Source organism: Carica papaya, chromosome 9, assembly GCF_054855325.1.
Source record: "Carica papaya isolate Zhongbai chromosome 9, ASM5485532v1, whole genome shotgun sequence".
Lineage (NCBI taxonomy): Eukaryota > Viridiplantae > Streptophyta > Magnoliopsida > Brassicales > Caricaceae > Carica > Carica papaya.
Window position 1 is genome coordinate 20969090 of NC_142317.1, and position 12438 is coordinate 20981527.

Below are 12438 nucleotides of genomic sequence, written 5' to 3' on the forward strand. Positions count from 1 at the left end.
CTATGGGTCCCCATGGATACTAGTAGGCTGATAAAAGAGGAAATTTATTGTCTGATGATTGAAATACAAAAGCATGATATGTGTTATGTTACAGAGTGTGTATGATCTTATGATGTTTATGATGTTATTGTTTCTCATAAGTTGTTTTCATGAATCTCATTGAGGTAAGTGGACAGTAAATGTTTTTATTATTGATAAATGAGTTTGTTATAAATTATGCTCCATTGGTCCTTTTTGTTTTCTACTAATATTTATTTCTGTGACAGTAAGATAGTGTGATGACTTTACTGGGTTAGTGTAGCTCATTCCTTACTTAACCATTACAGATTAGGAGGACTTAGTTCCCGAGCCCATTCTGCAGGAAGACGGCGAGTAAAAGCCTAAGAATTTATTAGTTTTCCTTGTAATATTCATTCATAGTATTTTCTTTAGTTAGTTTATTTTTTTATACGTTTAATTCGTTTTGGTTATTGTGTAAGAAATGTTAATCATAATCTATTTTATTTCGCTTCTGCACTTAGAATAAATTTATACATTTCTTTTTAATTTTCGGGGCCGTTACACTATTCATCTAAGCACCATAACTTTACATTGCTATACATTGAAATTTGAGAATAATCGGATTCTCAAATTTGAATTTATGTTTTTAGTCATTTTCTAATGGATAGAATAAAATAATATATAATTTTAAAATTAACTATTCTTAAAAAACTTACTTTTAAAATAAATTTAAAGTTTAAATTATTTTAATAATATTTCCCGTAAATATAAAAAAATTGCTTTTATTTTCCTAATTTATATTAATTTATAGTATCTTTTTTTTGTTGTTGGTATTTTTCTCTGCATATTAACATAAAATTTGGGCTGGGGCAACTCCTGAACCCAAACTCTCGTTTCATTCTTCGTCAGCTCTCTCTTCCTCTTCTCTCATTTTTTTCTCTTTCTCCCTTTCTCTATCTCCCCGATCTGAAACCATTAACCTGCGTTGCTTTCACAGTTACACAGATCTCTCTCATCTTTTCTTTTCGATTTCTCTAGTTCTCTCTCTTTTGCGGTCTCACATAACTCGTGACGCTTCGATCTTTCTTTGTTTCTCACCATCTCTATTTGGTTTTCACTCTCTAGGGTTTCTAAAACGGCACCAAAATATATCGTATTTAAGGCAAGTAATACTCCTTCGCTGCTATTGAAATTTGCGTCTGTTTGTTTGGCGAGAAAATTTGGGAAGAGGATGGGAAAAGAAAGGGACAAGTGATGAATAACTATCCTAAGGAATTTTTACTTACTGCAATGGATTTTCTGTGGGTGGGATTTCGGCTTTTATTTTCTTTTGGAGTATGATTTAATCTTCTGCGAACCATTAACATGTGTACGTTTTTGGTTCACCATTATTATTTTTCCTTGTTCGATATTGGGAGTGTTACTTGATTGTGATTTTTCTTTGGTAACTTTTGTGGTGCTACTGTGTTAATCGCGGCTCTTGCAACTGCGAAGATATTGTTTTGGTTGCGTTGGAGTAAATTAACACGGATGTTGTTGAGTAGCTTTATCTTTTCTTTTACTCCGTTATTATGTCGCATCCTTACATTTGAAGGGAGAAAAAGAGTTCATGATTAAGGGCAACGGCAGTAACTCCCCAGTTTGTTTTCCTATGCCTAGATATGATGGGAGGAATGGATTTGAAGTCGATGTGTATTGTCGAGGTGGATTAAGATGAATAAAGTATTCAAATGCTTTATATGTTCTGCGTATGAGAAATTGCTTATTTGCCGGAGTGATTAAACGGCTAGATTCATTTTTATGAATTTAACATATTACCAAATTCAGTTTTTCAAGATGTTCGTATGGAGGATAGTTGAGATGAGAAAAATGATGAGATTTTAGAATTGGAATCTTTTGGTTAGATGAGGAAGGACAAAGCGATATTCCTTCCTATTAGTAGCAAAAATAATTTTTAATGGTTTCATTATTGGTGACGTACATGCATCGAGAAGTTTCATCTAGGAAAATGGTTAAGAGAAACTTATAGCATGTTATGTATATGAATCTTTTTGGGTAAAAGATAATGGTGAGCTTGAATTTTCTGGGAAGAAGCCTATGTTGCTTTTAGTAGAGTGGATATTAGTGCGTAGGAGATGGTGACGACAGATATTCAGCCTAATGTTTCCTTGTAAATGTCAGGTAGAGATGCTGATAGAACTTGTGGTTGATTTGTAGCTCTGATCAAAAGGGGTAAGTCATGAGAAGTTTAGAATGATGGTTTATTTGGAAATATTTTGGATATGCTGGTTGAAGTGGGGAAAGTTACTTGAAAGTGGAAACTAACTGATGGTCAAAGTTGCATATCATTGATAAGTGAATAACTGAGATCATAGTGCAGCAGTTATGAACTTCTGTTTACTTCTCAAATGTGTTATGAAGGAATGTAGTTCAGTGACTTCTGCTCTGATGGAGTGTGCAATATTGCGACTTATTTGTGTATTAGAAGTCTCAGTCACACGCCTTATGTCTGAGCTTGAAGGCAATTAGTTTGATCGTAATTTCTTGTTTTACCAAAGGCATGTCTGTTAGTTGGGCATATTTTTGTTCTTCTTAAAATTTATTTCTGAATCTATAGTGGTAAGACCTGTTGAATGAGGCCTTCTATCTTATTATGCTTGTTGTTTATCTAGTTTTAAATTTGCCTGGCAGGTTTAATTGTGGGGAAAGTGGGATCAGCTATGTGAAAATAAGTATTTTTAATGCCACTCTTAAATTGTACAATGGGATTTTCTAAGTTAAGAATGGACATGCAAAGGGAAAATCACCATTTAGTTTGAAATGAGAATAAGAAAGCTGTGCCTTGTGAACTTTTTGGTATCTGTAGCAACTTTTTACTGGTATCATCTCCAGGATTAAGAGTGAACCAAGAATTATTAGGCTATGGTTTGAGTGGGAAGAGTTGACTTTCTTTAGGAAATATGAGTGCCCTTTATAGATGGCTAAGGGACTGACTGAAGTAAATTAAATTAGTTTTATATATACATTAAATTGGCATATAGATTTTTCCCTCTGGCTCCACAATTTTCAATGTGGAACCAACGTTATTATAGACACAGAAGTAAGCAAAAGGTTACTGAGGCTTATGGGTTGAACTCTAGATTTTTCTATGTTTTTTTTATTTTATTCTTTATTTTTTCCTTTTTTTTTTGTTGAAGTATTGTCCAACCTACAGTGTTTCTTCTGTATAAATCATGGCAGAAAGTTTTCGTAACTATATATTGAAAGCATAAATTTTTTATTACATATGAAATGATATTATGTTTGTTTTTGTTTAGCTGTGTTTAAGATGAATGGGTTTTCTGTTATGTCCTTGCATTGTTTATCTTTTCAAATATGCAAATTGTTTTCTTGTGAGCAATCATCTTCCTACCTTTGCATTTTCATTTTCAGAAGCATATTGATGGAATTTTTTCTTGCTGTCTCTCTCTCTCTCTCTCTCTCCCCCCCTCATCTCTTTCTTTCACTATTTTTCCTTCAGATTGTGTCATATTTATTTGAATGACTTGCCACGTCCACTGAATCATGTCATCAAGTACACTGACTGGAGAGCGAAGGTATTTTCTTTTCTTGTTTGGTCTTTGGATTTCTATTGTCTTTGATCTTTTGAGTGTCAGTTTAAAATCTCGATTATTGAAATGCTTCAGGCTATGACTTGCTTTGCAGCTTTCTATGCATGATTTAGATGTTATGAATTACTGGTTTAACTTTAGAATTAGGAGCTTGTTGTACTGAAAGTTTATTTTAGAAAGAGCAGTGCCTAACAAAGTAGATATTAGCTGATTAAAGAGAATAGGTATGGACGGTTCAGTTTATTGTATTCTAAAATTTAACCAACTTATTTCATAGTACTTAAAAAAAGGTGAAATCTGTACATCCAATCCATGCAATATTCCTTGTGGCAATTAAAAACTGGGTGATGATTTTTGTCCCCCTATGTTCCTCTTGTGATATGCAGCCAGCCAATGGAAATCTGGAATAGAAGGAAGACTGGGAATTGGAGAATGCTGACCTTTTTGTTTCTTCATTTTTCTCTCAAATGACTAACATGAACCTCTTATGAAGATCTGGGAGAGCCTGTTTGGTTTATGCTTAGTAGTGCTTTAGTTATATGAATTTTGGAGGTGTTTGTGACTGGTCTTTTGGAGGCTTTATAAATGTTTGGTTGAGTGTTATGTTCTTGTGAGGTAGAGATTTTGGTCCTTTTTTTTTGGGTTGTCCAGTGATCATGTTAAAAGGACTCTCCTTTTCTCTTTTCAAATTTAAGTAGCAAATATGCGAGTAAAAATATTAAGATGTTAGTTGGATTGCTTTGCTTCTTTAGTAGTCATTTATCGCATTTGCTTGCAAAAGACATAGTGAGACTGGAGCTGTTTTCATATTCTTCTCCAGAGGACATTGTTGCTGGCATCTGTTTTGTTGGCGAACTAGAGAAGATGTTGATCTATTATTGGTGCAAATCTTAATCTTTTATTGTGTATTTTTTCTAACTTATCGTCTACCAATATCTGAAGTTGAAGAGTATTACTTACATGGTTTTGTTATAAAAGCTTGTGAGACGTTTCCAGTATGAGTCTTTAGCATCTATGCGGGTTTGTAGTCATTGTGTAATTTGGTTTTGTTGCATTTGACTTTCATTTTCATGAAATATTATCAACAAAATCTTTTTCCCTAATGTTGCAAATCTTCTTAGATGGGCTTCGGCGAGAAGAAGTGGAATGACTGTTCTGGGAAAAGTTGCTGTCCCAAAACCTATAAACCTACCGAGTCAAAGGTATTTATTTTCTTCGTGGTGATTTTATATTGGTTATTATCTTCAACTTCATACTTTGCTTGGTTCCCTGCTATCAACATTCATCTTTTCTCTCTGCTGTTTTAAGGTTAGAAAATCATGGTTTGGACCCAAATGTGGAAATTGTTCCCAAGTAAGTAACATCCTTGAGTATTTCTGCTTATTCATATAGTCTCTCTCTTCTTCGCTTTCCCCACCTCAACCCAATAGATTATGTTAATTTTCTTACATAGCATAAATTTGCACTTCTCTCTTGATAGATAATGAGTTTTTCCCACATTTTGTAGGGGGACTCTTGGCTGGGGTAGCAAAACATCTTCATCAGCAACAAACGCATGGGGCTCTTCCACACTGTCACCACATGCTGATAGTGGTACTGGCTCTCCCAGCCATCTTACTGGCCGCCCTTCATCTGGTGGAAGTGGCACTCGGCCATCAACTGCTGGTAGTGATAGAGCACATGAACCTGTTGCTAATGTATGGGGTTCAAATTCTAGACCATCATCAGCTTCTGGGTCATTGACATCTAACCAGACGTCAGCATCATTACGACCTCGCAGTGCAGAAACAAGACCCGGCAGCTCTCAGCTCTCTCGATTTGCCGAACCCTTGTCTGAGAATTCAGTGGCATGGGCTGGAGCTGCTACAGCAGAGAAGTTGGTATGATTCTTGGTTTTCCATATCTTACATAATGCATTTTTCTTTATTGTTTAGCATGTTTGTGAAATTTTTTTATGCACTTACTGCTACACATCTTACTGAAATGAAGTCTGCCAACACTTCCTTCCTACCTTTTCATTTTCTTTTGGTTCTTTTGGGCTCAGAAAATTTAACTAATTTAAGTTCCTGTTGTTTTATATTGGAGATTGATGGCTTATGGTTCTTGCTATGTGGTGGATGCACATGGCACTTTTTGTGGGTAACAAAGCATGCATGTGTTTGCAATCATTTGTGATCATTTTACGGAAAAAAATAAACAAGTTCCGATCATCAGTAGGTTAAGAACTGCTGGTTCTGTTCATTCTTTATGTGGCTGCAAATTACAACAGCTGTTTATGGAAGCACTGCATTCTGAACACTGCTTTAGATGCCATATCAACATGCTGGCTGGAGTCTTTGAGTTCTTTGAGTTGTTAATGGTCCTGATGGTCTACTAAATGTGAGACATGTTCTTGTTAATGCAGGGAGTGATATCCTCCAAGAACGAGGGGTTTTCTTTGATTTCTGGAGATTTTCCTACACTTGGCTCTGAAAAAGACTGTTCTGGGAAGAACACAGAATCACAAGGTCTCATGAGTAAAGATTACTGACCTGACTGCTTTCTGATGTCGTATTACTGGATTTTGATGTTTGGTTCTCTTTTGAGTGGTGCAGTTACTGGATTCTTTTATTTTTTTTCTCGCCTCAACATGTGGTATCATTATTTTCTCAAAGTTTTAATTTTTAGCTGCCCAATCACCTTTAGTTCTATCAAGGTTTCTTTTCTCATCCGTTGTCTTCTTTTTTTTCTTCTTGAGGAACTGATGGCTGCCTTTTTGGATATAACAAGTCGACGGATTTTTCTTTTTCCTTTTTTAATTTGATAGAAAAAGTTCTATAGGAATCTGTTGATTCCGTATGGTCCCCATTATTAATACATTTACATACCTTCTCTTGAAGGGAATAGTGTTTTTGATTGGCATAGGGTATTTTCGCTATTTTAGTTGTTGCTTATTGATCCTTCAATATGGATAACTGTTCTTCTCCGGGACATAATTACAAAAGAATTTGATTGCTTTTGATGCGTGACGGAGAAAATAAGTTATACTCTGTATCAGTAATTATTGATATTTTTAAAGGCTATTTAAAAGCATTGGTCTAGCTCAATTGCTATATTTGTTACTGTATGACAGTCAACACTTTCAGGTACATGACGAACTATTTAATTGCAGATAATGGTCGGCATGCCTGTTCTGGGTCATCTGGCGGAGTAGCAGCTGCGAAAGAAAGGACGGGGACTTCTGTAGCAGGTTGTACTAATGTCTTTTGTTTCATGTTTAATCGAGATGCTATAATTTCTTTCTCCACTAGATAAGTCTTCTGTCCTATTGATGTTTTCTTATTATGAACTTTCTTAACTCCTATCCTTCTACCTTTCTACTTGTGTTAAAATTTCCCATTTCAGGTGATGTTTTGGTAAATTCAAATTCAAGCAGTGCAACTGCAAACTCATGGAGAAGAGATAATCATCCTTACAGCGAAGATGGAGTATGGCCTAATGTGGAAAAGTGGCAAGTAGATCCCCAAGGCCCACAACCATATCCAAATGCTAGCATTCCGCCTCCACATTATGATACTTGGCGTGGTCCTCCAATAAATCATCCAGGTGGGGTTTGGTATAGAGGACCACCTGGAGGTCCTCCATATGGTCACCCTGTTGGCCCCGGGGGCTTTCCTATGGAGCCATTTCCTTATTTTCGTCCACAGATTCCAGCTGCTGCTCTTGCTAACCCACAACCAATTCCCCCACCCGGAGCTGGGCCAAGGGGACACCACCCAAAAAATGGCGACATGTACAGATCTCCCATGCCTGATGCTTACATCAGGCCAGGTATGCCAATTAGGCCTGGGTTTTACCCTGGTCCAGTGGCCTATGATGGTTATTATGGTCCTCCCATGGGTTACTGTAACTCAAATGAACGAGAGAGAGCATTTATGGGAATGCCGACTGGGCCCTCAGCTTATAACAGGTGCTCAGGTCAAAGTGCCCCTGATCCTGGAAGTTCTCGTGCCAGAGCTAGTGGATACGGTCCTACGAGCCAGGCTCTTTCTTCTGGACAAGTTGAATCTAGCCATCCGCATGAAACTCGAGCACCTTACAAAGTTCTGCTGAAGCAGCATGACAGTTGGGATGGGAAAGATGAGAAACGGGACGACTCTTTAACAAACAATGAACCCTGTATAGAGAAGGGAGATAATAGAAGACCATCATCATGGGAGAATGATATGAAAGAAAGTCACAGAAAGGAGGAAGAGATGGATATAGGGAGAATAGTAGGTGGTGTAGAAGCTTCTTCTCAGACATCTGCCTACAGGGGAGGTGGCTCTCCTGTCAATGTCAAATCTAAAGCACCTGAAAGTATGGGAAATTTGAAGTTATCAGGTGATGTTTTGTCAAAGAAATCAGAACATGTCGATTCATCTGTTCCAGAAGTCTTGGCTGCCCCGAAAGATGCCAGTTTGATTCAAAAGATAGAGGGTTTGAATGCAAAGTCCCGAGCCTCTGATGGACAACGTGACATCTCATCTGTTCCAAGTAGGGAGGAGCAGCATGGTAAATCAGCAGGTGGTAATGCCAAGACTTACCATTCTGGAAATGAAGCTTTGACTGGTTCTCTTACTAGCTCCATACATCCTGAAAGAACTCCAGCAACTGGAATTATTACTAGTTCCATACATCCTGAAGTGGGTGATTCTGCTGTAAGTGGGAATCTTGAATCTGTATCTTCCAGTGGAACAGCCAGCTCCAGGTTGGTTCTTGGTTTAATGAATCTCATTTATGCTACATCTGTTGTTTCCCATGTTGGGAAGATATTGATATTTAGATTCACAGGAGATCTATCCATGGGATGCATAATAGAGCTGATCATCGTGGCAAAGGAAGATTGAATAGCCATGAAAATGATGGTTGGAGGAAGAAACCTCTTGTTTCAGACTCCTCTAATGTAATATTGCCTACAAACTCAGATAATATTCCTTTGCAAGAGTCCGCCTCCATGGAGTCTATTGAAAGGTCTGGATCAAATTCTCAGGGGAAGGATGGGGGAGAGTCCGTGCCACCTGTTTCTGATCGAAGTGATGGCCACTCGCAGGTAATTTCATATTTTATTATAATTCACTAGTATTACACTCCTAAGGTCTGAGAGACTTATCATCTTTTTTTCTGAATTTCTTTAATCAGCGTGCTATGATGAGAGAACTAGCCAAGCAACGAGTTAAGCAGCGACAGAAGGAGGAGGAAGAACGGGCAAGAGATCAGAGAGCAAAGGCTCTTGCAAAGCTGGAAGAATTGAATAGGCGTGCCGAAGCAGTAGAAGATACAACTAAAAAGTCTGAAAGTGGTTCTGGAAGCACTGTCCAGAATAAGCTGGAAGAATCTGAAACATGTCCTGAACCTTTACTTGCTGACAGAATTGGAACATTGAGCCCAGATTTTGCTTCAAATCCTGATGTAGTTGCTCAGATTGGTGAAAGCAGCACTGCTGGAGTTGAAAAATTCACTGCTTTATCCAACGAATCAGAGACAAGAAGTACCCAGAAGGAAATGGTGCCTTGGAATCAGGATATTAGTAATGCTGAAACTGCTCACAGTAATAATGCTACACATGTTTCTGATGGTGTGGCCTCAAAGCTGAAGCGACAGGGTTATAAACAAAGGCAGAATATTACCCTGGAAAAAAATTCCTCTGAGAAGTTTAGGCCTATGGGTGCTACAGACGTGGTAAATTCTGCTCCATCTACTGAACTAGTTGCCAATGAAGTTGCCTCAGGCGGGGAGTCAACTTTGCCTGTCAACCCAAATGTTGCTGCCGAGTCTTCAGTTCAACAGAGAAGGAAGAATAACAGGAGTGGCAAGAACAAGCAAAAGATGGAGGAGTCTTTACCGTCCATAGCAGTGAAAGAAACAAACAGTGCAGTCACTTTGGTTGATAGTGGCAAGCCAATTGTGTCAGAATCCGAATGGGATGCTATCCAATTTCAATCACCTAAGGAATCTAAAGGTGCAAATCAGGGTTCAGAGCAACGCTTATCTTTACCAAATGAAGAAAGCCGTAGCCAAACAAATAACCAATGGAAACCTCAGCATGCTCGCAGGACACAAAGAAATCCACAGGCTAGTAAATCATCAGAAAAGTTTCACACTGGTGATGCTGTTATATGGGCACCCGTCCGGACACACAACAAAACTGAGGTTGCTAATGAAGCTAGCCAGAATACTGTAACTGAGACTCTTGCTCCAGTTGCAAGAAGTGATCATCAAGTTCAGAATAATTCAAGGAACAAGAGGGCCGAGATGGAGAGGTATGTTCCAAAGCCTGTAGCGAAAGAAAAGGCTCAGCAAGGAGGCAGTCAACAACCAGTGGTTTCTTCTGTCAGTCAGTCTGTGTCTGATGAGACTGTTCGAAGAATGGATTCTGTGTCTCAAGGTACGGAGATTACACAGCCTGCTGGCCCAGCTATTGCAAAGGGAGGATCCGCTCTGGAGTCCAGGAATGATGATGCTCGGTCAAACAAGCATGGAAAAATACATGGATCATGGCGTCAACGGAGCTCAGGAGAATCAACTCCAGTGCAAGGAGTCCATAACGGACAGTCTTCAAACTCAAGTAGAAATGTCCAAAAATCAGCTGAGCATCAAAACTCCCTGAAACAAGAAGTAAGCTCAGTAAGAGAGCAGCCCAAATATGGGGACGAGTGGAATACTTCTGACAACTGGAAGATTCCAGAAAGTTCTGAGACATCGACAATGCCTGTTGTAAAAGATCAGGGATTAACAAGCAGAGGGAAGAGGCATGCACACAAGGGGCACAAGGGTACAGGAAATAATCATGATGATCAGAAGATTCATACTGTCGATGCTGATAAAAATTACATGCAATCATCATTCCCTGAGATGAGTCAGACAGATTTATCTTCTGCTTCCAAAGAAAATTGTGCTCTTGGAGATAGATCAACATCTCATTGGCAACCCAAATTCCAGGCACTTTCAGTTTCTAGTCAACGAAGCAGCCGAGCCATTAGCAGTCAAAATGCAGAGGTTGAAGCTGCTAGGACTAACAAAAAGAATTATTCTCTGCCAGCTGAGGTTTCACTTCCACGTCAAATAGAAAAGGACACCGACGGAGGGTTGAGTCAGCGTCACCAAGATCAGTCCTTATCTGATAAGAGTAATGTGAAAGAAGCACCTAATGCTGGGCAGCAAGAGCTTAGGAGGGAGAGGAGGATGGCGTCACATAGAGGTCAACCTTACTCCACAAATCAAGGGCCCGATGGCCCTCTTGACCCTGCTTCGTCAAATATGGACACTCGGCTTGAGCAACGCTCCTCTTCAGGATTCCGCAAGAATGGAAGCCAAAGTAACCGCTTTGTCAGAGTGAACGAATCGCATGGAGATTGGGGCTCATATGGTGTGCCTGGGAACAGAGATAGGCAGAGGCAAAATTCACATTACGAATATCAGCCAATTGGGCAGCAGAGCATTGACAAAGTAAATACTTCGGAAGGAAGAAAAGATAGTTCTCATAATTCAGGTCCAAGATTCAGGGAGAGGGGTCAGAGTCACTCGAGACGCGGTGGAGGGAATTTTTATGGTCGGCAAAGTGGTGGTATTCGATCAGATGGTAGTTATGATTGACTAGTGGTGTTATGATCGATTAGTGGTGATGAGTAAACTGAAAAGGTTTTAGTTTGGTAAGAAGACACTCCTCCATTTGCCATTGTGTGTGCATTTGAGCAGGAGTAGAAGTGAGAAAAGATGGTGATGTGGTGGCTTGGCCGAGAAAAAAAAAGAAAAGTAGGTAAAGATGAGAAGTGATTGGATGGTCTAGTTCTGTTTTTATTTTTATCTTTTCTTTCTCAAATATAATCTGACATTAACAATTGCATTATGGTCACGGTATGTTGGCTGTGGAACCTTGTGGCATGTTTCTTGAGCCTTGTATTCGGTGGTCATTATTTGCTTAGATTTAAATTGGAACGGGGTAAGAAGGAATGAAGTAATCCAAATTTTCCTGGTTCTCCCATTTCATGTCAAGGAATACGACATTTACTTAAATGCCATCTTTGAAAGGCAAATTAATCAGGGAACTCTTCTTTTTCACTTGTAGCATTCTATGCTAGGGTTTCTTTTTTTTTAAAAAAAAAAAAAAAAAAAAAAAAAATTTCTTTTAAATTAATCTTTTATGTATTTAAGTGACTTTTAGGGAAAAGAAATCCAAATGTTGCGTAAATTCCTTTCTTATATAAGATTTAATTTAAAAAATATTGTTTGTTTAAGTTATTTATTATGTATTATTTATATTGTTGATATATTAATTACATTAAATTCATTCATATTTTTAATTCTATAGCTGTTGATTTTGTATTTTTACATACGAAGAAAAGAATCACAAAAACTTATAGAGTGAGTAATTTAGAATTATAATATTAATTTTCTTTCAAAATGTTAATAATATTTATATTATATTTTTATTTCTATTTAATAAAATTAAGATTTAAAATAATCTCAAAATAACTATTAATTTGTGTAGTTTATTTTTTCAAACCAATGGTACAAGTAAAAAAAAAAAAAAAATCACTACACATTGTGAATGCTCTGTTTTTTATTCCAAAATTAAATTGAAAAGTCAAAAGCAATAAAATCAGAAGCTGAAGCTATCATAAGGATAATAAGCTGATTTTTCCTAAAGTTTTGTTTGGATAAATTTCAGTGATGATTAATTAATATATAGTAATGACAGTAATTGAATAATAATAACATAGGATTGTAATGACAAATTTTTTTTACGTTTGTATGATGGTGTGTTAATGTATGTTAATGAAATTTTTCTTTGGATGATAGGGTAGTA

General features: G+C 37.6%; 1 protein-coding gene across 5 annotated transcripts; it reads left to right on the top strand.

Moving 5' to 3' along the window:
- Positions 1-1020: 1020 nt before the first annotated feature.
- MOS1 (modifier of snc1) lies at positions 1021-11613 on the top strand. Of its 5 annotated transcripts, none has more exons than XM_088210822.1 (10): positions 1021-1162; positions 3521-3596; positions 4733-4813; positions 4920-4964; positions 5119-5491; positions 6016-6127; positions 6763-6840; positions 6996-8340; positions 8424-8682; positions 8772-11613. In XM_088210822.1, exons 2-10 carry the CDS (start codon positions 3565-3567, stop codon positions 11223-11225), a joined length of 4779 nt encoding a protein of 1592 aa, XP_088066948.1. In that variant the 5' UTR covers positions 1021-1162; positions 3521-3564; the 3' UTR covers positions 11226-11613. The 5 variants fall into 5 exon arrangements, with proteins under 5 accessions (XP_088066948.1, XP_088066951.1, XP_088066950.1 ...); XM_088210825.1 differs by having other exon boundaries at positions 6016-6118; XM_088210824.1 differs by lacking the exon at positions 1021-1162 and adding an exon at positions 1176-1369.
- The last annotated feature ends 825 nt before the right edge of the window (positions 11614-12438 follow it).